The sequence below is a fragment of the Pongo abelii genome, chromosome 23 (genome assembly GCF_028885655.2).
Source record: "Pongo abelii isolate AG06213 chromosome 23, NHGRI_mPonAbe1-v2.0_pri, whole genome shotgun sequence".
NCBI lineage: Eukaryota > Metazoa > Chordata > Mammalia > Primates > Hominidae > Pongo > Pongo abelii.
This window is the reverse complement of record NC_085929.1, coordinates 24,664,427-24,689,607: the sequence shown is the minus strand read 5'-3', so window position 1 is coordinate 24,689,607 and position 25,181 is coordinate 24,664,427. Positions and strand designations below refer to the sequence as shown.

Sequence of the window (25,181 nt, the reverse complement as noted above, 5' to 3'; positions counted from 1 at the left end):
TGGTTATAACAGACACTGTACAGACCACAAAGTCTGAAGTACTTTCTCTCCAGCCCTTTACAGAGAAAGTCTGCCAATCTCTAATCTCAATAACAGGGAAATCAATGACAACCACAAAGTGACAAAGATTGGGTGTCTAAGATGGATGCTCAGAATAAACGAGAGAGAAAGATGCAAAGTAGGAGGAGGATTTCAAACGCAAGCTTCACCTAATCCGTTATTTGTCAAATGACCAGGCCTATCTCTGTAGCTGAAAATCACCTCAAATAGCATCTCTGATATACAGTCTCAAAGCTCAGCCAAGAAATTTACAAAGTCTCTCTGCTTTAACTTCATCCACCTTTTTTCTCTCCAGCTTCTCCTCGGTAGTTAATGATTATAAAAATATTTATTGGCTCACACCTGTAATCCCAGCACTTTGGGAGGCCGAGGTGGGCGGATTACGAGGTCAGGAGATCGAGACCATCCTGGTTAACACGGTGAAACCCCGTCTCTACTAAAAATATAAAAAAATTAGCCAGGAGTGGTGGCAGGCGCTTGTAGTCCCAGCTACTCGGGAGGCTGAGGCAGGAGAATGGCGTGAACCCACGAGGCGGAGCTTGCAATGAGCTGGGATCCCACTACTGCACTCCAGCCTGGGTGACAGAGCAAGAATCCATCTCAAAAAAAAAAAAAAAAAACAGTGTGATGGCCAGGCGCGGTGTTCATGCCTATAATCCAAGCACTTTGGGAGGCTGAAATGGATGGATGGCTTGAGCCTAGTAGTTTGAGACAAGCCTGGCAACACAGCGAGACCTCATCTCTACAAACATTTTTTTAAAATATGCCAGGGATGGTGGTGCATGCCTGTAGTCCCAGCTATTCAGGAGGCTGAGGTGGGAGGATCACCTGTGCCCAGGAGTTCAAGGCTGCAGTGAGCTATGATCACACCACAGTGCTCCAGCCTGGACAACAAAGCAAGACTCCATCTCTAAAAATAAAATTAAAAAAAAAAAGATCTTTGCTGTAAAAGAGGTATGCTCAAATGCAATAAAAGCATATAAGAAGGCCGGGTGTGGTGGCTCATGCCTGTAATCCCAGCACTTTGGGAGGCTGAGGCAGGCAGATCATGAGGTCAAGAGACTGAGACCATCCTGGCCAATGTGGCGAAACACTGTCTCTACTAAAAATACAAAAAACAATTAGCTGGGCCTGATGGCACACACCTGTAGTCCCAGCTACTCAGGAGGCTGAGTCAGGAGAATCGCTTGAACCTGGGAGGCGGAGGTTGCAGTGAGCGAAGATTGTGCCACTGCACTCCAGCCCGGCAACAGAGCGAGACTCCGTCAAAAAAAAAAAAAAAAGAAAAGAAAGAAAACCATACAAGAAGCCCCTACGAATCTGGGTGAATCAGCAAAGGCTTCACAGGATAGGAAAAGGCCATGAGTATGAAAACATGAGTGGGGAGTTGGCCTAGATGGTAAACGAGGAGGACAATACGGCCGGGAACTGCATGTGCACAGCAAACGGGAGATGGAGGGCACGGCTGATTGGCAGCTACCTGTACTTTAATATTCCTGGAGTGTGACGTGTGAGGCAAGCATGGGGTGGTGGGGTGAGTGCTGGAGATGAGGCGGACAGTGAGCCAGCCATCAGCATGTTAGTAACAGGGGAATCCACGGGCATTTCCTGCAGCTCCAAGGACCCTATGTGAGCTCATCAGACTCCCATTACCCAAATCCGTTTCTTACCAGTGGTAGTTAGGATTTCCATAGGTACACTGGATGTCTTCCCAGGACACCTGGAAGCCAGAAACAAATGAGGTCAAGCAGCCAGCTGACACAAGCACCCACAGAGGACAGGATGCTATGGTGTGCCCCTCATCCTCCAGACAAGCCCACCCCTAGCAACTCCCAAGAGCCTGGAGCAACAGCAGGAGGATGTCTTGTGCAATGAAGTATTTTTAGCGCCCTTGTCCCTGTGTTTAAACTTGGTCATGCTTATCCCAGAGGCCTAACTTACATATTTCTAACTCTCCTTGCTCTCTAGACATTTCCCACAAAGCAGAAAGCTGCAGAGCATGAGCCTAGAGCACCAAAAACTTAGAAGTGGAGGGAAGTGAATTGAACCCTTACAGAGGTGCAAACCACATGGGGACTTCAGACCGAAAAAGGCTTGAACCCTCATCAAAGGCCTCACACCCAGACAGCAGGACCACAGTGTGTCTTGATCTCGGAGACCCATGCAGCCCTGAGCCCAGCATTTGCTAGAGGTGGCCAATCCAGGGCAGGAGGCAATTGTGGACGATGTTTCTTACCAAGCAAATATTGGAGTCATTGAAGCAGAACCATTTTCCATCCACAGCATTCCGGATGTAGACACAGTAATGACCGGAGTCTGCCATTCCCACGTGCGCAATCACAGCAAAAAGCTCAAACTGCCCTCCAGGCTGGAAAGAAACAGGCACGAGACAGTTCACCCACCACCACAAACACGACTGCCTCACACACTTATACCTGCCCACCCTAGGTCCGACTCTGGGACTTTAGAATATTAGAAAACAGTCCCGACCCACGGCCAGTGGGCACCCTCCAGGAGGGGCTTTCCTGAGTGTGGATCCTGTACTGCGAAGGCTCAGCAGCTTGACAGGCAGAGCACACAAGAGATGGAAGGCAGGAGGTCACGAGAGAGGCCCCTAAAGCCAAGGCAAGATTGGAACTTCCCCCTGGGAGGGGTGGGGATCATCAGAACACAGTTCTGTTTCTCCACAAGCTCAGGAATGACCCTAACCTGAGCCACTATACCCAGCCAAAAAAGTCTTTTGTAGAGGGAGGGGAGACAGAGGGCAAGGGCGGCACACGTAAAGCTGAGTCACCCCCAGTGGAGGCTGAAATTATCCCTATTTCCATTTGCAGACTTTGTGCAGAACTTTACAAAATGCAGGGCAATATCTGTATCTAAATATTAGTTTACAAGAAATAAAAAGGTTACAGGAACATGTTAAATGATACCAACCAGCCAGTGCTGGCATTTGAAAAAAATATTCAACCAAATCAACTGCAAGGAAAAGAAAATGAGCGGAAATCTAAAAGGAACTTAAGAAAGAAACTTAACCAAATGCAAGTGTAGGCGTTGTTTGGATCTAGCGTCAAACAAAACACATAGATTATACAACAGTCAGGAAGTCTGAACGTTGACCAGATATTTGATGCTATTAAGGAATTGCAAGATGGAGATGATTATCTTTTGAGTGCTTTTATTCTTTAGGGATACATAATGAAGTGTTTATAAATGAAATAGTATGATTTGCTTCAAAAAAATCCAGTACAGGGTTGGGTGAAACAAGAGGGTGGGTTATAGGAAAAGCAAGACCTGCCATGAGTTTTGGTAACTGTTATAGCCGAGGATTCACTGTCTAACTCTTCCTTCACTACACACTTTGGTATCTATTTGTAATGTTCCATAACAAAGTCTTTGTTGTTGTTGTTGCAAAGGTTGAGTCTTGCTTTGTGGTCCAGCTGGGCTCGACTCCTGGACTCCAGCAATCCTCTTGGCCTCCCAAAGAGCTGGGATTACAGGCGTGACCCACTGCATCCAGCCAAAAAAGTCTTTTTTAAGTGAAAAACAATTTTAAATATACTTCATCGGGCAGAATCTGCAGGTAGAAATAAAAAGAACTAGAAGGAAAGAAAAAGAGAATCCTATGAAATGTATACGGCCTAAGTAGCTAAAGAAATCATATAATAGGAGCTATTGTAACGTATTATCAGGCCTTAATTTTCTAATTATTATTTGGCATAAATAGCCAAACAGACCAATAAAACAGAAGAGACACTCCAAAAATAGACCTGTACATATGGGAATACAAAATTTGCTATGTAGCATTTCAAATCTATGGAAAAAAGATATTTGTCTTTTTTTTTTTTTTTTTTTTTTTTTTAGTTTTTCTTGTTTTGTTTTTAGAGACAGTGTCTTGCGCTGTCACCCAGGCTGGAGTACAATGATAGATCATAGCTCACTGCAGCCTCAAACTCCTGGGCTCAAGTGATCCTCCCACTCAGCCTCCCAAGTAGCTGGGAATAAAGGTTTGTGCTACCACACCCAGCCAATTTTTTTCTTTTCTTTTTTTTTTTTTTTTTTTGAGAGACGGGGGTCTCATTATGTTGCCGAAGCTGGTCTCGAACTCCTGGGCTCAAGCAATCCTCCTGCCTCAGCCTTTCGAGGTATGGGATCACAGGCATGAGCCACATCACCTGGCCTTGTGTCTCTTTTTTTCTCAGAATCTCTCAATGAGTTATTATCTCAGGACAAGTAAATTAAACTTTACTCTGATTAAATGTGGTCCAGTCAACTGGCTACTTTATGATTATTCTCAAAGTGGGCACACGCCATCTGAAGAAGAAAGTTTGGTTGGTACTAAGAACCCACAATGACATGTTTGCCTATGCATTTCTATGTATTCCACGTTACTTCCAAAGGAGCCTACTGAATTCTGGATTCTGTCCCTCAGTGCTGTGAGGCATATGAACACAAATCCAATATTCAGAAAGAAGAAAGTCTTTTGAGGCTGGGGACAGTCTCTGAGGAACAGGTGGCTCCTAGCAGACTGGGAGTGAAGGAAGGGAAAACGGAAAGGACGTGGCATCTGGGGAGAAGCAGGATGGCAAGGAGGTCGGGATCATCCCACCTGCTCTTCAGCATCACAAGACTCTTGCTTCGTTGGAAGGACCTGACTGAAATCCAAGCTCTGGGGGAAGTACAGGGAGTGGCAGATCTTTCTCGTCTGTGAATTCCTGATGGAGAATCGCATGAGGTGGATTGTCAGGGTCTGGGGAAAATGGGTCAGCTTCAAGACCTGAAAAAACAAAATCGCTCTGGAGATAAAGTCCACTTGGAATGAGAGAGTCAGAGAAATGTCAGGGCTAGCAACGTGTTCTTCCCAAAAAGAGGGGAGCAGGGTGACATCACGGAGTTCAAGGCACCTGTTCACTGAATCTGCTGAGCTCCTCTGAGAATAATGCAAAACTTGGCTATTCGACCACCGTGTGGCCCCCCACAACAGGCACAAGGGCACGGGGCTCTGCACAGGTACCAGGACCCAGGGAGCCACCGCGTCTGCTCCAGGGAGCTGGTCTTGCCCCGAGGGAAACGCCCTGCTGGCTGCTCTCAGGCCCCCTCCTGCAGGCCCTCTCAGTGATGCGACCATGAGAAGCCACATCCATGGCTCTGGATATCAGAACCCCAGCGTCCCAGATACTAGCCAGACCCAGATTCCCTTTCTCACCCACTGCCGGGTGTCCTCGGGGGCCTCTGATGATTCTATCAGGAAATCCACAGGGGGCAACCCCAGACTAGTGAAGGACAGATGACCCCTGAACAGCACGGGTTTGGACTGTGTGGGTCCACTTATACACAAATTGTTGTAAATAAATACAGTCTGCCCTCCCCCATAGGCACGAGTTCCACATCTGCAACCAAATGCTCATCAAAAATACAGTATCCCAGATGCACAATCGCATACATGAGGGACTGACTTTTCCTATACGTGGGTTCCACAGGGCCGACTGGGTGTGACTTGAGTGTGTGTGTATTTTGGTAAAAGCAGGGGTCCTGGAACAAATCCCCCATATGCACCGAGGGATTTAGGGAATGAGTACCTGTTTCCTATGGGTCTTCTTCCCACAGTTCTCACAGAAGCACTTGCTTTTTCTTGATAACTCCCTGGGCTGGAAGAAGCAATGCAGGGCGTCCTCCTGTCCCACCCAAGAGAACAGGGAAAAAGCAGCGTTGGTATTTCCCACCTTGAGTACTATATTCATCTGTTCTCACACTGCTGTGAGACAATAGCTGAGACTGGGTAATTTATAAGAAAAGAAATTTGATTGGCTCATGGTTCTGCAGGCTGACCGGAAGCATGGCAGCAGGAAGCTCCCAATCATGGCGGAAGGCCAAGCAGGAGCAGGTGTCTTACCTGGGAGGAGTAGGTGCGAGAGACCAAGTTGGGAGCTGGAGTGCAGGGGCGCGTTCTCGGCTCACCGCAACCTCCGCCTCCCGGGGTCAAGCGATTCTCCTGCCTCAGCCTCCTAAGTAGCTGGGACTATAGGCTGTGCCACCACACCCAGCTAATTTTTTATGTTTTTAGTAGAGACAGGGTTTTACCATGTTGGCCAGGCTGGTCTCAAACTCCTGACCTCAGGTGATCCGCCCACCTCAGCCTCCCAAAGTGCTGGGATTATGGGCGTGAGTCACCACACCCAGCCCGGCTCCACACTTTTAAACAACCAGATCTCATGAGAACTCACTGTCACAAAGACAGTACCACGGGGGATGGTGCCAAACCATTCACGAGAAACCCTCCCGCATGATCCAATCTCCTTCTACCAGGCTTTACCTCCAACACTGGGGATTACAACTCAACAGGAGATTTTCGGGCAGGGACACAGACCCGAACTGTATCAGGTACAGCCTCCCCACACTTTGCAGCTGAGGGTTTCAGCTTTTCTCCTGGTTCTCCTCATATCCCCCTTAATGCCTGGCCTGGTGTGGTCCACCTGGCAGGATCTCAAAGGGCACCTACTGACGGGAGGAACAAAACAGGAGGGGGCTCCTATTAAGGGAGCAGGATGAGGGAAGGGAGGTAGGAGGGAAAACATTTTTGCCGAAACAAAGGAGAAATTGGCCAGAGCCATGAAAATAAGTGACTTTTCCGAAGCCAGAGATAGATCAAAGAGGGGAGGGGGAATTGGCCACACTGTGCTGTGTGGTGCGATGCTTTGAGGGTTTGTCCTCCCCAAAACCCGGGTTAAAACTGAATTCCCAATGTGGCTGTATGGAAAGGCAGGGACTTTGAGAGATAATTGAGGAGGGCAAGGTGGCTCATGCCTGTAATCCCAGGGAGGCTGAGGCAGGTGGATCACTTGAAGTCAGGAGTTTCAGACCAGCCTGGCCAACGTTGTGAAACCCCATCTCTACTAAAAATACAGAAATTAGCTGGGCATGGTGGTGGGCACCTGTAATCCCAGCTACTTGGGAGGCTGAGGCAGGAGAATCGCTTAACACCAGAGGCGGAGGTTGCAGTGAGCTGAGTTTGCGCCACTGCACTTCAGCCTGAGCGACAGAGGAAGACTCTGTCTCCAAAAAAAAAAGGTGTGGTGGGGGTGGGGGGAGTTATTGCATCATGAGGGCACAGCCCTCATAAATGAATTAATCCACTCATAGATTAATGGGTTAATGGGTTAATGGGTTATCCTGGGAGTGGGACTGGTGGCTTCATACGAAGAGGAAAAGAGAATTGAGCTGGCACATTAGCACGGTCAGCCCCCTCGCCATGTGATGCCCTGCACTGCCTCGCCTCAGGACTCTGAGAGTCCCCACCAGCAAGCAGGCCCTCACCAGGAGCAGCCCCTCAACCTTGACTTCCCAGCCTCCAGAACTGTAAGAAATAAATTACCTGGTCTCAGATATTGAGTTATAACAACAGAAAATGGACTAACACATACAGGGGCAGCAAATACCAAGAGAATCCCCTTACCAGTGTCTTCAGGGGCTTTGAGTCCACATCAAAAAGAGAAAGTGGGAGGGTGAGCATGCTGCTGTTTCTGCTACTCTCCATGGCACAGTCAAGGCAAATCAAGGAGTCCTTCATCCGGATCATATACAGGGCCTGCAGCCTCTCCACCTGCAAGAGGGGGAGCAGAGAGGTGAGATGGGAACACCACCATAAGCCAGGTCAGGCCAACTGCCAGAAGGTGAAGCCAAGAGACAGAAGCTCCTCACAAAGGTGCAAAATAATACCAGTAACAATATTATGAGACTGTGATAAGTGTTTTATGTGGATTCTTTTTTTTTTTTTTTTTTTTTTGAGATGGAGTCTTGCTCTGTCGCCCAGGCTGGAGTGCAGTGGCAAGATCTCAGCTCACTGCAAGCTCCGCCTCCCGGCTTCACGCCATTCTCCTGCCTCAGCCTCCCGAGTAGCTGGGACTACAGGCGCCCACCACCACGCCCAGCTAATTTTTTTGTATTTTTAGTAGAGACGGGGTTTCACCGTGTTAGCCAGGATGGTCTCGATCTCCTGACCTCGTGATCTGCCCGCCTCGGCCTCCCAAAGTGCTGGGATCACAGGGGATTAACTCTTTTATTTCTCTGCACACTACAGGAACAACAGCTGAATGAGGGAAATGAGCAGCATCTTAAGCTTCCGAGTGCTCTTGTTCTAGGTTCTTACCAAGTGCACATCAGTGATCTGGTCCTTCATCAGGTTCCAGAGTTTGAGGTACAGTTGAGCAGCATCATGTTGGACAAACACTGGCCACAGAGAAAAGGAACAGCCAATTAGTGAGGTCTTCAGAGTTGTTTCTCATGCCCTGGTACTTAGACACACATGAACACTCATCACTTTGTCTCTTCCTAGCCCTCCACCCCACTGCAAGGCTAAGTTGGCACTACAGAAGAAGTGATCAATAAACGAACGGTAAGTTTGGTATTGATTTTTGAGAACGCCTCTTAAAACTTAAGCTCCAGTGCCAGGTGTAGTGGCTCATGCCTATAATCTTAACACTTCGGGAGGCCAAGGTGAGAGGATCGCTTGAACTCAGGAGTTTGAGACCAGCCTGGGCAACATAGCAAGACTCTATCTCTATAAAAAATTTAAAAAATTAGTTGAGAGTAGTGGTGCATGCCTGTAGTCAGAGCTACTCGGGAGGCTGAAGCAGGAGGATCACTTGAGCCCAGGATGTTGAGGCTACGGTGAGCTGTGATGTCACCACTGCACTCAGCCTGGGGAATGAGATGTCCACAGGGACTTTGAAAAGCACTGATACATTCCTGATGATCTAGAAGGCCAGGCGCATGCCCAAGTAAGACCTGAGAGGGCTCCGATCCCTCCCCTCTGGCTGACCACAAGGCCACATGCAAGAAAGCAATGAAGGCGAATACAGAATCACGAACTGCCCAGTAACAATAAAACAGCAACAACAACAAACCCTGCTGTGGGGACCTCTGATGTCCAGTGTTGCCACCTTACATTATCTAAAATGTTCATTTTCCAACAAAAGAGACAAGACATACGATGAAACAGAAAAGCATGGCCACACACAGGAAAACAGCAATCAGTAGAACCTTTCACTGAGAAGCCCTAGATGTTGGCCTTACTAAACAAAGACTTTAGCTGTTATAATATGTTCAAAGAAATAAAGAAAACCATGTCAAGGAAGTAAAAGAAACTATAAAAATGCTGCCTCACCAAATAAAAAGTATCAATAAAGAAAAAACTATAAAAAAAGAACCAAGCAGAAATTCTTGAGTTGAGGAGAACAGTAACTGAAATGAAAAATGTACTAGAGGAGGTCAATAGCAGATTAGAGCTGGCAAAAGAAAGAATCCATAAATCTGGAGCTAGGTTGATTGAGGTTCTCCAGACTGAGGACGGAAGGAAAGCTGAACACAGTACCCATGCAGCCGAAAAGCTGATGAGCTGCTCACCGCATGTAGAGTTCAACTAACTCTGATACAAAAAAAAAATGTGATACAAAAGGTTTTATATACAAACGTGAATTTATTCTGAAGCCAGCCTGGGGGAAGGAGCAAGACACATCCTGCCTTTTAATGTGCCATTTCTCCTTTGGAGGAGAGAGGGGCATTTTCATAAGGTGTGTTGTGGGGGTGGGGGGAGTGAGCAATGGCGGTTTTCTACCGGGCAGTTATCAAGTTCCCAGCAGCTGAGTTGGCGCCTTTCTGGGCAGAAGTAAATTATAAAAGTGGCCAAGTGGGCATGCTTTCTCCATGCCTTCCTAGTGGGTGAAAGACAAACCCCTAGAGGGTGGAAGTTTCGAAGCCACCCCCTGGCAGGGAGAGTTCCCTGGTGGGTATGCTTTGGGCTGCAAATCTACTGCCAAGTCTCAGGAAAGATCAGCTGGAAGAACTTGCCCTGTTCTCAATCAAACCTCCATCAGCCTACCTCCATTTACGGATTCTTCCTTTTGCCCAGCAGGGAATGTCTGGAGAGGGGTAGGCGAAAGGTGATATTTGCATTTCTAAAGGGCTAACAGGAAACAGGAAACAAGGCCAGCCGCAGTGAGGGGTGAGGGATGGGAAGAGGAAAAGTGAAAAGAAAATAATAAGAAAACTAATGAAACGATCTCTTAGAAAATGGGAGTACTCAGTTACACCCAGGTGGGTTCACTAGTGAACGATGGGTTCTACCAAACATTTATGGGAAAAATTATACCAATTCCCTACAACCTCTTCCAGAAGACAAAAGCAGAGAGAACACTTCCTAACTCATTCTCTGACGCCAGCATTATCCTAACACCAAAACCAGACAAACATTGTAAGAAAAAAACCTAAAAACCAGTATCTCCTGTGAACATAAATGCAAAATTCCTCAACAAAATATTAGTGAATCAAATTCAACTATGTATAAAAAGAATCACAGAGGGTGACATAAGCGAGATGGTAGAGGAGGAGGCTCCTGGTGCTCCCTTCTCCCATGGACACACGGTAAAACTCTCATCTACACACAGATCAACTCCCTCTGAAAAAGAAACCCAGAAACTAGCTGAGAGAGGCCTGCACAGGGGGCAATGGGGAGAATACCCACATCGCAATGGGTTGGAAAAGCTGAGACACACTCGCTCTACAAGCCCCACCCTAGACACAGTACCTTACTGTGAGGAAGGAATCCCTACTGCCAGCTTTCTCCTGGAGAGGGGAGGGTTTGGACCACACATAGGCAGCCCCAGCTTTTGCAGTTCCCACTAACCCTAGTGGCTGCTAGGTCACCTAGCTCTGGGAGCAGACATGGGTCAGCAGTTATGAATCCTCTGCGACCACAGAGGGCAAAGAGGCAGTTTTAAATGGGCACGTGATCACTTCCAGCAGCTGTGCTCCTGTGCTCAGCACAGAGCAAACAGGCAGAAATGCCAGGCTCCTAGTTTCTCCCTGGAAGGATATGTCTGTGGGCTCTCCTAGCTGTTGCCCGAGGGATGGGCTTCTATTAATAACTGGTCTGCACTTGGAGCCAATGAGGCAGGTAAACAATAGATTTCCAGGAGTCAGGACAGGCCTGTGGGCAAGTCCCATGCCTTCTCCCACCCCCTGCTCTACGATAAATCAGGTCTCTAACTTCACACATTGAGTACACAACATTTACCCCTCTCAAATGAAGGTCTAGCTCCTCAGTCACCGAGCTTTGGGAGCTGACAAGGCTCTGTATTTGTGAGTCCCACAGGGGCACAGACACCAAAGAACATCCCCCCCAGGCCCAGTGCAGCGTGAACAGGCAAAAAGGCCCGGCTCCCACTTTCTCCCTAGAAGGAGTTTGTCTGCACAGTGCAGCTGCTGCCCTGGGGTTTCCATGCATCTAGGAGCTGACAGACCAGGAAACCACTGCTCCTCTGAGACCCTGAACAGGCAGGTGAGCACCTCCACAGCTGCTCCCATTGGTTTGCTCGACAGATAGCGTCAAGCTTCCAACTAACCTGTCCGTCTCTAAGCAGAGAGCAGCCAGCATTCGCTAGGCCCCTGGGGGTGACAAAGAGTAAAACAATGCATGAAAGAGTGTGCAGTTTAAACACAAGTCAGGCACTTGCCACAGATCCTCTGTCCAGCATTTTGCAGAGCAAGTGGCGGATAAACTCACACTCCCAGCTTTTCCCTGAGGATAGAATAAACTGGAACACACATTTAATGCCCCAACGTCTCCAGCTGCACCTCAAGGGGCTGGTTTCTATTTCCCCTGTCTGGGCCACTGACAGGACTTGACACACTCTAATCTCCTGAGGGCCGCTAAGAACATAGATGACAGTTTGGACAACACAAAGGGTCAAGAGGCGCTCCAAGTGTCTGGCAGGGCTAATTGGTAAGTTCGTCTCTTATACAAGGCCAGTGGGACAAGACTAGGAGAGGTATTTTTCTTTTTTTTTTTTTTTTTGAGACGGAGTCTCACTCTGTCGCCCAGGCTGGAGTGCAGTGGTGCGATCTTGGCTCACTGCAAGCTCTGCCTCCTGGGTTCACACCATTCTCCCGCCTCAGCCTCCCGAGTAGCTGGGACTACAGGCGCCCGCCACCACGCCCGGCTAATTTTTTGTATTTTTAGTAGAGACGGGGTTTCACCATGTTAGCCAGGATGGTCTCCATCTCCTGACCTCGTGATCTGCCCGCCTCGGCCTCCCAAAGTGCTGGGATTACAGGCGTGAGCCACCGCGCCCGGCCTGGGAGAGGTATTTTTCTTAACTAAAGTACAGAAAATAACAGAGAATCAAGAACAATGAAGAACAGAGAAATATGTTCCAAGCAAAAGAACAAGATAAATCTCCAGAAAATGCCCCCAGTGAAATGAAGATAAGTGACTTACCTTACAGACAATTCAAAATAATGATCATGAAGATGCTTACCATGTCTAGGACAGCAATGCATGAACAAAGTAAGAATTTCAGCAAAGAGACAGAAAAAGTTCAAAAGAAATAATAGAGCTGAAGAATACAATAACTGAAATAAGAGCTCAAAAGGGAAGCTCAACAGACTAAATCAAGCAGAAGAAAGGATTAACAAACTAGAAGATAGGTCACTGGAAATCATTCAGAGGAGCAAAAATGAAAAAGAATGAAAAAGAGTGAAGATATCTTAAGAGAGTTAGGGGACATCAAGCAGACCAAAATAGGCATTATCAGAGTCCCAGAAGGAGGAGAGTGAGAAGAGACAGAAAGCTTATCCAAAGAAATAACAGTCACGAGTTGGAGATCAACATTTCAGTCAATGGCAGACCACATTACCATAGTGGCCATAGCATGCAGCCTAGCTGTGTAGTAGGCTGTCCCATTTAAGTTTGTGTAAGTCCACTCCATGATGTCCACACAATGACAAATTCACCTTCTGATGCATTTTCAGAACATATCTCTGTTGGTAAGCAACACATACCTATAATGACTGAAAACTTCCCAACCCAGGGAAGGAAATAGAAATCCACATCCAGGAAGCCCAAAGGACACCAATAAGACTGATCTAAAGCAACCCACATCAAGACACATCGTCATCAATTTCAAAAGTTAAAGACAATTCTCAAAGCAGCAAGAGAAAAGCAATATATTAGACACAAGGGAAAACCTGCAAGTGTGGGATTTCTTTTGGGGGTGATGAAAATGTTATGAAATTAGATTGTGATGATGGAGGCATAACTCTGTGAATACACTACAAACCTTTGAATTGTATGTTTTTAAATGGATGAATTTTACAGTATGTGATGCACATCTCAATATAGCTATCTAAAAAAAAAACAACACCTAACCTATTTGTGAATTATTTTGTAGAACACGTTTTCTCTTTTTTATTCCTTTATTCTGTTTTCCTGCAGTTCCCTAACCGTGGTGGAATAAGCTTGGAGGAGATGCCTTCACTTACTCTACTGAGAGGCAGAAAAAGGGTAGGTACGGAAGTAAATGTCCATAAATAATATCAATTCTGCACCTCCAAAGATGTGTGCCTCTTACGCAAATGTCTCTATTATCTGAGGGGTCCAGGCTACCTAACTTCCTTCTTGTTGCTTCACTGCCCATTAGTTCCTCTCTTCACTCTCTCTCTAAGCTTCCCACCCCCTTTGGATCAGCAGCCAGGAGCCCAGTGGGAGGGTATCTTACGGGGCACATTGTACTTCTGCAGGCAGTAGGCCAGCTCCAGGGGCCGCACTGCTTTCTGCCGGCTGTCCTGCATCTTCTCCAGCAGCAGAAGCATCTGGAAAGGGACGCTTCTCCTCTGCTCATCAGCTCCCCTGGGCACCGTGATCCTGCCACACAAGAACAGCCAGAAACCTCCTTACATGTAGTTCTCAAAGCTAGGTGCACACTGGAATCACTTGGGAGAAATTGCAAATCTTCATATCCAGGCCACTCCCATACAAATTAAACCAGAATTCTGGGTCAGGGGGTGCGGGGCACGGGCAGTTACCAGAATTTTTCAGTTCCTCAGATTATTTCAATGTGTGGTCAAGGTTGAGCAGCACCATATGAGTGAATCTGCTCTACAGGGGACCCTCTAGAGAGGGGGATCAGCACGACTGCTGCCTTGGCCCCTCTGCACCCTGCCCAGCAATCATGCGAGGCTTCATCTTAAAAAAAAAAAAGTACCGATACCTGGGCCGCACCCCAGACCAACCTAAGAAGTTTTAGAAATAATGTGTAGGCCAGAATATGCAGAAGCCAGTCTTTCCTCTGCCAGCTTTTGAGAGAAGGTCTCAAAAAGTCCAAGTCACTGTGAATAACGGAATATATTAAAAATGAAATAATACAGGCTGGGTGCAGTGGCTCACGCCTGTAATCCCAGCACTTTGGGAGGCTGAGGTGAGTGGATCACGAAGTCAGGAGATCGAGACCATCCTGGCTAACATGGTGAAACCCCGTCTCTATTAAAAATACAAAAAAAATTAGCCAGGCATGGTGGCGGGCTAGTCCCAGCTACTCGGGAGGCTGAAGCAGGAGAATCGCTTGAACCCGGGAGGCAGAGCTTGCAGTGAGCCAAGATCGCACCACTGCACTCCAGCCTGGGCAAAAGAGCGAGACTCCATCTCAAAAAAAAGAAAAAAGAAATAATACAAACGCTTATCAGCCTGAAGAACAGTCTTACCTCTTCAATATCCTGGCGAAGTCCACATTCATTACAAATACCTGAATCAAGGAGTTAAGGCAGCAGGTCTGTCCAATGTTGTGTAAACCAACCAGGCCTATAAGGGGAAGAGAAAAAAAAAGCTGAAGGCAAGGCCTAGGTAAAGAAGTTGACAAGGCTGGGCATGGTGGCTCATGCCTGTAATTCCAGTACTTTGGGAGGCTGAGGTGGGCGGATCACCTGAGGTCGAGAGTTCAAGACCAGCCTGGCCAACATGGTAAAACCGTGTCTCTACAAAAAAAATCCAAAAATCAGCCAGGCGCGGTGGCTCGCGCCTGTAATCCCAGCACTTTGGGAGGCCAAGGTGGGCAGATCACGAGGTCAGGAGATCGAGACCATCCTGGCTAACACAGTGAAAGCCCGTCTCTACTAAAAATGCAAAAAAAATTAGCTGGGCGTGGTGGTGGGCGCCTGTAGTCTCAGCTACTCAGGAGGCAGGAGAATGGTGTGAACTTGGGAGGTGGAGCTTGTAGTGAGCCAAGATCTCACCACTGCACTCCAGCCTGGGCGACAGAGCGAGCCTCCATCTCAAAAAAAAAAAAAAAAAAAAAAAATCCAAAAATCAGCCGGGTGTCATGACAGGTGCCTGTAATCCCAGCTCCTTGGGAGGCTGAGGCAGAAGAATTGCTTGAACCCAGAAGGCAGAGGTTGCAGTGAGCCAAGATCGCGCCACTGCACTCCAGCCTGGGCAACAAGAGTGGAATTCTGTCTCAAAAAAAAAAAAAAAAAAAGTTGACAAAAATCTAACGTTTTTCTTAAAGCTACTAAGGACATGAAGTCCTGTAAAGTCTCTCAACTACGATGTGTTCACTCAGCTTGCAAACAAATCAGAGAGAAGATATCAAACATGAACCTTTAAAAAGCTCTATCACAAGGGCCAAGCACAGTGGCTCACACCTGTAATCCCAGCATTTTGGGAGGCCGAGACGGGAAGACCACCTGAGGTCAGGAGTTCAATACCAGCCTGGCCTACATGGTGAAACCTCATATTTACTAAAAATACAAAAATTAGCCAGGTGTGGTGGTGCACGCCTGTAATCCCAGCTACTCGGGAGGCTGAAGGAGAACTGCTTGAACCTGGCAGGCAGAGGTTGCAGTGAGCCAAGATCGTGCCACTGCACTCCAGCCTAGGTGACACAGCAAAACTCCATCTCACAACAACAACAACAAAAAAGAGTTCGATAACAAGAAAAGTTTTAATATAGTCCATTAGGAAAAGTGAGATGTCACCAAAAGTATATATTACTTACTGCCAAATGAGTAGTATGAGCAATTGTTGGGAGAGAAAAAGAAACATTAGAGAAAGCATAACTGAGAATATGGCTTCCTCTCATTCAAATCGTTCTCCACGGAGCTAAGTCCAAATGTGCATCTGTGGGGCTCAGGGATAAGAGGGACTCCCCAGTTTGTCTATATCGGACTCCAGTGGAGAGGACTCTGCCCAGTCCCCACTACAGGGAGGCAGGAAATAAATCAGAAGGTAACTTTGGGGAAGATTCGCCTAATCCAGTGTCACCCTGAGAGGCTGAAAGGCAGAAGGAACTTACAAGAATACGAGAAAAACAAAAGATAACATTTGTCTGACCCCTACCAACCAACCTCCTCTTTTCCAACCCAACCTTAGGCTCAGCAGACCCCACAAGGTAAGCAATTTAAGAGGGAGGAAGTACCACTAATCTCAGGATTCTTGGGGAAAGGGCTTTGGCTTATGAGACACGACAGTAAGAAAATAACAATCTGGGGTCGCAGGTGAGCACAGATTTCTGCTCCCAGACTATCAGGAGCACACTGCTTCCAGACAGACCCGAATAAGGTAGCAGTAAAGACGGGAACTAATGCTAAGTGCCTCTAGATGCCCAGCACTGGCTTAAAGCAGTTCCCACAGATGACCCCATTTAATCCTCCCAACAACCCTATGTGCTTGGTACTATTATTACCCCCATTTTTTTTGTTTATTTTTTTGTTTGAGACAGAGTCTTACTCTGTCACCCAGGCTGGAGTGCAGTGGCGTGATCTCAACTCACTGCAACCTCTGCCGCCCAGGTTCAAGCAATTCTCCTGCCTCAGCCTCCTAAGTAGCTGGGATTACAGGCACCTGCCACTGCGCCCGGCTAATTTTTGTATTTTTAGTAGAGACGGGGTTTCACCATTTTGGCCAGGCTGGTCTTAAACTCCTGACCTCATGATCCACTTGCCTCGGCCTCCCAAACTGCTGGGATTACAGGCGTGAGCCACCGCGCCCGACCTTGTTTTTGTTTTTTTACATATAGGGGTTCACTATGGCCCAGGCTGTATCCCCATCTAAAAGATGCAGAAACTCAGGCACCGGAAACCATGAGCCATCAAACGCAAAGCTCTGCTACTTCAGAGCGGAGGGGGTGACATGCAGTCAAGAGGAGGAAAACGGGAGGGGTCTAATGACCATGAGGGTAGTCCCAGGCCCTGGGACGCTCTCTGGGCTGCTCTCTCTTCATGTTGCTGTCTTCTTCCTTCTTTTCTTCAAGATCTGCCGGGGACTGCGGAGACTCAGCCAGGATGGACTGACAGGTTTGTCTCAGGAGCCCAAACGCCTTGCTCATTCGTGATCACTCCAAAACCCCCAGGCCAAAGCTGCCTGGCCCGCGTTCAGGACAGCACGACTTCACTTCCAGCAAGCGCTTATGGGAGCCAGGCACGATGGAATCTCTGTGAAAATACAATGCGGGTAGGTAAGGATTAGAGGAGGAGGAATGTGTATTCATGTAATCTGTTCTGATGCCAAAGAGCAGGTCTTAGAGGGAGATAAATGTTTGGGGAGACTGACTCATAGAGCTCTAGGCTGGAAATGACAGCTAAGCTACACATCTCCTACCCTGGGTCCCAGGCGTTTCCATTCGTCCTCAAAGCAGACTGCCAAATCCTAACCGGGAGCACCCTCTTGGGAAAAGACAGGGAAGCACGCATAGGACTTTGCTTTACAACCCAGGACCAGGCCCACCAGTAAAAGCCAGCACTAAGCAGGAACCCTCAGCCCCCGATGCCAGGCTGGCACACAGGGGAAGCCTCTCAACCCGCCCAACACCCAAGGGGACCTGCGGCCCTGGCAGGACAGCCTGGTGTTCTGGCCCACATCACTGCCAGCCGGCTGCAGCAGTCAGATAAACCTTACCTGCAGGCAGGTTGTAGCACCTGCAGGCCTTAGGCACATCCTGGTGCTGGGCTGGTCTCATGGCATGGATTCTGGGTGTGACCCAATATTGGGTCAGCCTCAGTAGCCATAGGGGTACCCATGTACCCTCCCCCAACCCAGCACAGCCGCGTGAAAAGAGACAGCATTTGCTTGGGGGGAAGAAGAGGTAAGCGGAGGACTTTGCCTTGGAACCCAGTGTGTCTGGAATTGGTGCATTCTTGGTCTCACTGACTTCAAGAATGAAGCCGCGGACCCTCGCGGTGAGTGTTACAGTTCTTAAAGGCCGTGTATCCGGAGTTTGTTCCTTCTGATGTTCCGATGTGTTTGGAGTTTCTTCCTTCTGGTGGGTTTGTGGTCTTGCTGGCTCAGGAGTGAAGCTGCGGATCTTCACGGTGAGTGTTACAGCTCATAAAGGCAGTGCGGACCCAAAGAGCGAGCAGTAACAGGATTTATTGCAAAGAATGAAAGAACAAAGCTTCCACATCATGGAAGAGAACCTGAGCGGATGGCCACTGCTAGCGCAGGCAGCCTGCTTTTATTCTCTTATCTGGCCCCACCCACATCCTGCTGATTGGTCCATTTTACAGAGAGCCAATTGGTCTGTTTTACAGAGAGCTGATTGGTCTCTTTTGACAGGGTGCTGATGGGTGCATTTACAATCCCTGAGCTAGACACAAAACTTCTCTAAGTCCCCACTAGATTAGCTAGATACAGAGTGTGGACACAAAGGTTCTCCAAGTCTCCACCAGAGTAGCTAGATACAGAGGGTCGATTGGTGCATTCACAAACCCTGAGCTAGACACAGGGTGCTGATTGGTATGTTTACAAACCTTGAGCTAGATACAGACTGCCAATTGGTGTATTTACAATCCCTTAGCTAGACATAAACGTTCTCCAAGTCCCCACCAGAGTAGCTAGATACAGAGTGTTGATTGGTGCATTCACAAACCCTGAGCTAGACATAGGGTGCTGATTGGTGTGTTTACAAACCTTGAGCTAGATACAGACTGCCCATTGGTGTATTTACAATCCCTTAGCTAGACATAAAGATTCTCCAAGTCCCCACCAGACTCAGGAGCCCAGCTGGCTTCACCCAGTGGATCCCGCACCAGGCCGCAGGTGGAGCTGCCTGCCAGTCCTGCACCGTGCACCCGCACTCCTCAGCCCTTGGGCGGTCGATGGGACTGGGCGCCATAGAGCAGGGAGCGGCGCTTGTCGGGGAGGCTTCGGCCGCAGGAGCCCATGGCAGTGCAGGGGCAGGGGAGGCTCAGGCATGGCGGGCTGCAGGTCCGGAGCCCTGCCCTGCGAGGAGGCAGCTAAGGCCCGGCGAGAAATCGAGCACAGCAGCTGCTGGCCCAGGTGCTAAGCCCCTCACTGCACTGGGCTTGCAGGCCGGCAGGCCGCTCGGAGTGCGGGCCGCTGAGCCCACGCCCACCCGGAACTGGCGCTGGCCCACAAGCGCCGCCTGCAGCCCCGGTTCCCGCCCCTGCTTCTCCCTCCACACCTCCCCGCAAGGTGAGGGAGCCCACTCCAGCCTCGGCCAGCCCAGGAAGGGGCTCCCACAGTGCAGCAGCTGGCTGAAGGGCTCCTCTAGTGTGGCCAGAGTAAGTGCCAAGGCCGAGGAGGCGCTGAGAGCAAGCGAGGGCTGTGAGGGCTGCCAGCACGCTGTCACCTGTCACCAGGACTAGGCTCACTACAGTAAAACCCAGTACTGGGCAGAGCCTCATTACCCTGATACTAGACCAGTACCCACAGGCAGATCTCACCCCACCCTAGTGCCAGATGAGAACCCACAGCCCCAGTAACAGGGACTGGGGATCTGGCCCACATCACCACCTGACAACTACAGTGGCCCTGGGCCACTGAATAACCTCAGCAACAGCAGGCACGCCATCACAGCTGTGGGTCCTGCCCCAGTGCTGTGCCAGTCTTGGCAGCCATGGCCTTCAGGCGTAACCCAGGGCTGTGTCAGCCTCAGTGGCCAAAAAATTCCAACCACAGTGATCCTGGGCTTAGAGCACCCCCTAGCACTACAACAGCTGAAGCAGTCATGGGCTTAGGGTCCTGACCAATCAACCTCTCCTTAATATCGTATGGGTTTCCTGATGAAAGATGAGCCCAAACAAAGCCAGGCAATGAAGACTGGCTTAGGTACCTATGTCAATGCACAGACATTGACACACAGCCATTAGGATCAAGATCAATCAGAGAAACATGACATCACCAAATGAACAAATTAAGGTGCCAGTGACTAACCCTAAAGATATAGAGATGAGGCCTGGCATGGTGGGTCAGGCCTGTAATCCCAGCAGTTTCGGAGGCTGAAGTGGGAGGATCACTTGGGCTCAGGAGTTCAAGACCAGCCCGGGTAACATACTGAGACCTCCATCTCTACAAAAAAAATACCAAAAAAATTTAGATGGGCATAGTGGTGCACGCCTGTGGCCCCAAATACTGAGAAGGGTGAAGGAGGAGGATCACTTGAGGCCAGGAGTTTGAGGCTGCAGTGAACTATGATTGTGCCACTGCACTCCAGCCTGGGCAACAAATGAGACCTTGTATCTAAATAAATAAATAAGATGAAATATAATAATGATGGGTAACATCTAAGCACTATTTCTTATAAAAGGTGAAAGCCTTTTATATGTACTGTCTTATTTATCCTTACACAGCCATGTGAATTAATTACTGTTTTATTTCCATTTGACACATAAGAAAACTGAGAAACAAAGAAGTAAGTGCCTTTCCCACTGGCAAGTGATGGGCCAGATGTAGACAAGCTGGACGGGGTTTAAGTCCAGCTAACATGCTGCTCAGAGTGAGGAATAAACTCAACCAAATCATTGGTGGGAGTGTAAATTAGTAGAGCCATTATGGAAAACAGTATGGAGATTCCTTAAAAACCTAAAAATAGATAAACCACATGATCTAGTAATGCCACTGTTGAATATATATCCAAAGGAAAGGAAATCAGTATGTTGAAGAGATATCTGCACTCTCATGTTTATTGCAGCACTACTCATAATACCTGAGATACGGAATCAACCTAAGTGTCTATCAAAAGAGGAATGGATAAAGAACATGTGGACTATATACACACGATGGGATGTTATTCAGCCATTACAAGAGAATGAAATCCTGTAATTCCCATCAACACGGATGAGTCTGGTGTACATTATGTTAAGTGGAATAACCTAGGCACAGAAAGATAAATACCACATGTTCACACTCACATGTGAAAACTCAAAAAGCTTATCTCCTAGAAATAGAGAATAGAAAGCCCGGCATGGCAGCTCACACCTGCAATCCCAGCACTTTGGTTGGCTGAGGCAAGAGGATAGCTTGAAGCCAGGAGTTCAAGACCAGTCTAGGTAACATAGCAAGACCCTGTTTCTAAAAATAAAAATAAAACTAGCCTGGCATGGTGGCATGTTCCTGTAGTCCCAGCTACTTGAGAGACTGAGGCAGGAGAATCAGTTGAGCCCAGGAGTTTGAGGCCACAGTGAGTTATGATCGTGCCATGGCACTCCAGCCTGGGCAACAGGGCAAGACCCTGTCTCCTTTTTTTTTTTGAGATGGAATTTCACTCTTTTTACCCAGGCTGGAGTGCAGTGCTACAATCTCAGCTCACTGCAACCTCTGCCTCCCGGGTTCAAGCAATTCCCCTGCCTTAGTGTCCCAAATAGCTGGAACTACAGGTGTGTGCCACCACGCATGGCTAATTTTTGTATTTTTAGTAGAGACAGGGTTTCACCATGTTGGCTAGGCTGGTCTTGAACTCCTGACCTCAGGTGATCCACCCATCTCGGCCTCCCAAAGTGCTGGGATTACAGGCGTGAGCCACCGCGCCCAGCCTGGGCGCGGTGGCTCACGCCTGGAATATATTCTTAAATTCGTGTTGAATGGCTCAGATAACAACAACCTCTTTTTCTTAGTAAATATTGACTTTCAATAGTTATAAACAGTTATTCCTCTTACAAGGCCCAGCCTAGGAGGACTCAACTGAAATGATGACAGCAGACAATTCCATCAGCAAGAAAGAGGATTTCGAGCTCATCATTGAGAGAAAGCTGATGAAAGAGAGCAGAAAGGTTCCAGCCTGCATTTTCCAAGATGTTGTCCTCTACTCCGCCAAGACCTCCCGGATACTTCAGTAGGATATAGCAGTAAAACCTCATGGAGCAGATCATTTGAGCAGGCTCGGTCCCAAAGGGAAACAGAAAATACAGCAGCCTTTCAGGGCAGATCACACTGGTGAGACAGGGAGGTGGGGCAGCAAGGAAAGGAAAGTGAAGCTTAAAAGGTCTAAGGAGGATGGGGAGGGCAAGGCGAGCAGAGAGACCGCGGCCGAAGTTAGCAGGGGCAATAAGCATCCACCAGAGAAAACAGCGTGGGCTGATTCCAAGGAAGGGGATTTTCAAGCTAAACCACTGACTCAAAAAAAGACCTCCAGGCCAGGCGCCAGGTCTTTGTTTGAGACTCCGTCTCAAACAAAACAAAACGAAAAAACCCAAATACTAAACTAACTTAGCTCCCACCCTACCTGAATTTTTTTTTTCTGGTTCACGTTCTCTCATGATCTTCCCGAAATGTTATCCTTAAGCTTCAGGGAGAGGTGAGCGTCGGAAGGAACTGGCCCAGGCCCACCTCTAAAGTAGCCCCAGGACAAATCGGGGTCCTCAGAGAAGCCCCAGAAGAGCCAGGAACACGCTGCAGAAAACCTGGGGAGGGTGGGGCCTCCACCCAATACTCCACTCACAACTGGACTCTCTGCCAGGAAAGCCAACTCCAACATTTAGATGCCCTAAAAGGAACAAAATTAACCTGCTGGGAACATGATTCAAGCAGCCTCGGTGTCTTCCGACCCACCCCATTATGGCAACCACAGTTGTAGACTGCAGTCTCAATGACGTGTTCACATTATTTTGCATTTTTTTCTTTCTTTTATTTTTATTTTTATTTTTATTTTTTTGAGACGGAGTCTCCCTCTGTTGCCCAGGCTGGAGTGCAGTGGCCCGATCTTGGCTCACTGCAAGCTCCGCCTCCCAGGTTCAGGCCATTCTCCTGCCTCAGCCTCCTGAGTAGCTGGGACTACAGGCACCTGCCACCACGCCCAGCTAATATTTTTTATTTTTAGTAGACGGGTTTGCACTGTGTTAGCCAGGATGGTCTTGATCTCCTGACTTTGTGATCCGCCCGCCTCGGCCTCCCAAAGTGCTGGGATTACAGGCGTGAGCCACCGCGCCCGGCCTATTTTGCATTTCTTGAGTAATCGTAATATGCGGGTTAGAACACTCGGATTACAACACTTTGGATGAAAAACCACATAATAGGGAAATTTTGGGACTACTCTCTCTCAAAAAAAAAAAAAAAAACACCAGCTCATGTGGAAGAACTAGGACTTACCTTCTTTGAAACTATGTTTATGTTAAAGCATTTTCCCCTTTGTAAGCTCATCATTGTGTAAAAGTGTCAGAACTGTGCAACACATTTTTTAACAGTCCAAAAGCAAGTTCTTTGATAAATCAAGATGAAGCCGTGCACCTGTGTTACTCTCCCTCCCGTGTTGTTCCTGCAAACACATCAGTAACCTGCATTCACTCTCCATCCAACTCTGTACAATACCAGAAAGAAACTTCAGATGAAATGCTTTTCGGTATTTGCCTTGTTTTCTGGAACAACTTTAAAGTACAAATTATACCTAAATAAGTACAAATTAAAGCCTCTGCTTTAATTTTCAAACACTTTGAACCCAGATTTTCAGGGGTCTCAAAATGGAGTTTTGTGTTTAAAAGTCTAAATTTAGCTTTCTTCCAAGGAAAAGGGGGGGGGGGGGGAAGAAGAGAGGTTAAGACTAAAATACTCTGATTTGCAGAGTTTGACAACATCCTTCCAATTTCTCAATATGAATGCCCACTGACCCAGCCATTCCACTTCTAGGAATTTTCCACCGATATATTTGTACGAGTGTATACATAAAATGATATTCATTGCCGTATCTGTGCCAGTAAAAACTGGAAACAACTTAAATCTCCATGCATTGTTTAAACAATGTACTTCCCATACTATGTATCAGGTTTTTTTGTTTGTTTGAGACAGTTTCGCTCTGTCGCCCAGGCTGGAGTCAATGGTGCGATCTCAGCTCACCGCAACCTCCCCTCCCGGGCTCAGGCGATTCTCCTGCCTCAGCCTCCCAAGTAGCTGGGATTACAGGCATGCGCCACCACGCCCGGCTGATTTTGTATTTTTAGTAGAGACGGGGTTTCTCCATGTTGGTCTGGAACTCCGGACCTCAGGTGATCCACCCTCCTCTATCTCCCAAAGTGCTGGGATTACAGGCGTGAGCCACGGTGCCAGGCAGAATCAGTTTTTTGTTTTATTTTTAATGCCACTAACACATAATATACTCAGTGGACAAAGCAAGTTCGAAACGATTTTAAAGACTTGTACATAGAAACATTTCTTATAAGGTACAAACAAAAATGATACTGACACATTTGTCTGCATTGTTTGAATTTTTTTTACAAGCTTACAACACTTCTGCAATTTCTTTTTTTGTTTCAATTAAACACAAAGTCATGTCAAAAGTCCAAAGAACTATATTAGCTTAGAAAAAAATTCACTGGCCCAATATATGCACGTAGTAAATACAGATCACTATCATAATTTGCAGAGCACAATTATGATATTAAGGAATTATTTATATTCCTTAATATAAATAATTAATAATTATCTGACTATAATTATATTATAGTCAGATAATATAATTCCTTAATTATCTGACTGGCATAGGAGCAGAGTTGGATGTCTGTGCTAGAAAGAAAACTTCCAAAATGAGCCTCAAACTTACCTCAAGCGCCACGCAAGCGTCCAGCCTCCGCTGCTGAGTTCCACGCCAGGACTGAGCCCCGGACCGAGCTGGGGCCGAAGTTCCGCTCCGGGCCCGCCTTGGTCTAGCCACACGCTCGCGGCACCCCGCCCAGCTTTCGTTTTCCACTGAATGGAAAGCGAAACTTACAGCGGCCTCTGCGCCCGGAGCCGGAGCCGGAGCCGGGCGCCAGCGTGCCGGGAAACCCTGCCCGCCCGAGCTTCCCGCGGCTGCCGTTGCAGCCGCGCACCTGCTCCAGACTTCCAGCGCTCGCTTTTTTTTTTTTTTTTTTTTTTTTTTAAGAGACGGAGTCTCATTCTGTCTTCCAGGTTGGAGTGCGGTTGCGCTGTCTCGGTTCACTGCAAACTCCGCCTCCTGGGTTCAAGCGATTCTCCTGCCTCAGCCTCCGGAGTAGCTGGGATTACAGTCATGCGCCACCGCTCCTGGCTAATTTTTGTATTTTAGTAGCGATGGGGTTCCGCCATGCTGGCCAGGCAGGTCTCAGGTGATCCG

General features: G+C 47.9%; 1 protein-coding gene across 5 annotated transcripts in view; it reads right to left on the bottom strand.

Moving 5' to 3' along the window:
* USP18 (ubiquitin specific peptidase 18) overlaps window positions 1–25,181 on the bottom strand; it is a 26,959-nt gene extending 1,778 nt beyond the window's left edge. Inside the window, exons 1-11 of one of the 5 annotated variants that reach the window (XM_054542885.2) lie at window positions 24,651–24,795; window positions 22,344–22,604; window positions 17,054–17,316; window positions 14,593–14,689; window positions 13,611–13,756; window positions 8,204–8,283; window positions 7,511–7,657; window positions 5,637–5,732; window positions 4,667–4,834; window positions 2,297–2,428; window positions 1,731–1,780 (exon numbers count right to left, since the gene is read on the bottom strand). In XM_054542885.2, coding sequence (XP_054398860.1) covers window positions 1,731–1,780; window positions 2,297–2,428; window positions 4,667–4,834; window positions 5,637–5,732; window positions 7,511–7,657; window positions 8,204–8,283; window positions 13,611–13,756; window positions 14,593–14,689; window positions 17,054–17,210 — 1,073 coding nt within the window. In that variant the 5' untranslated portion in view covers window positions 17,211–17,316; window positions 22,344–22,604; window positions 24,651–24,795. 5 annotated transcript variants of the gene reach the window in all.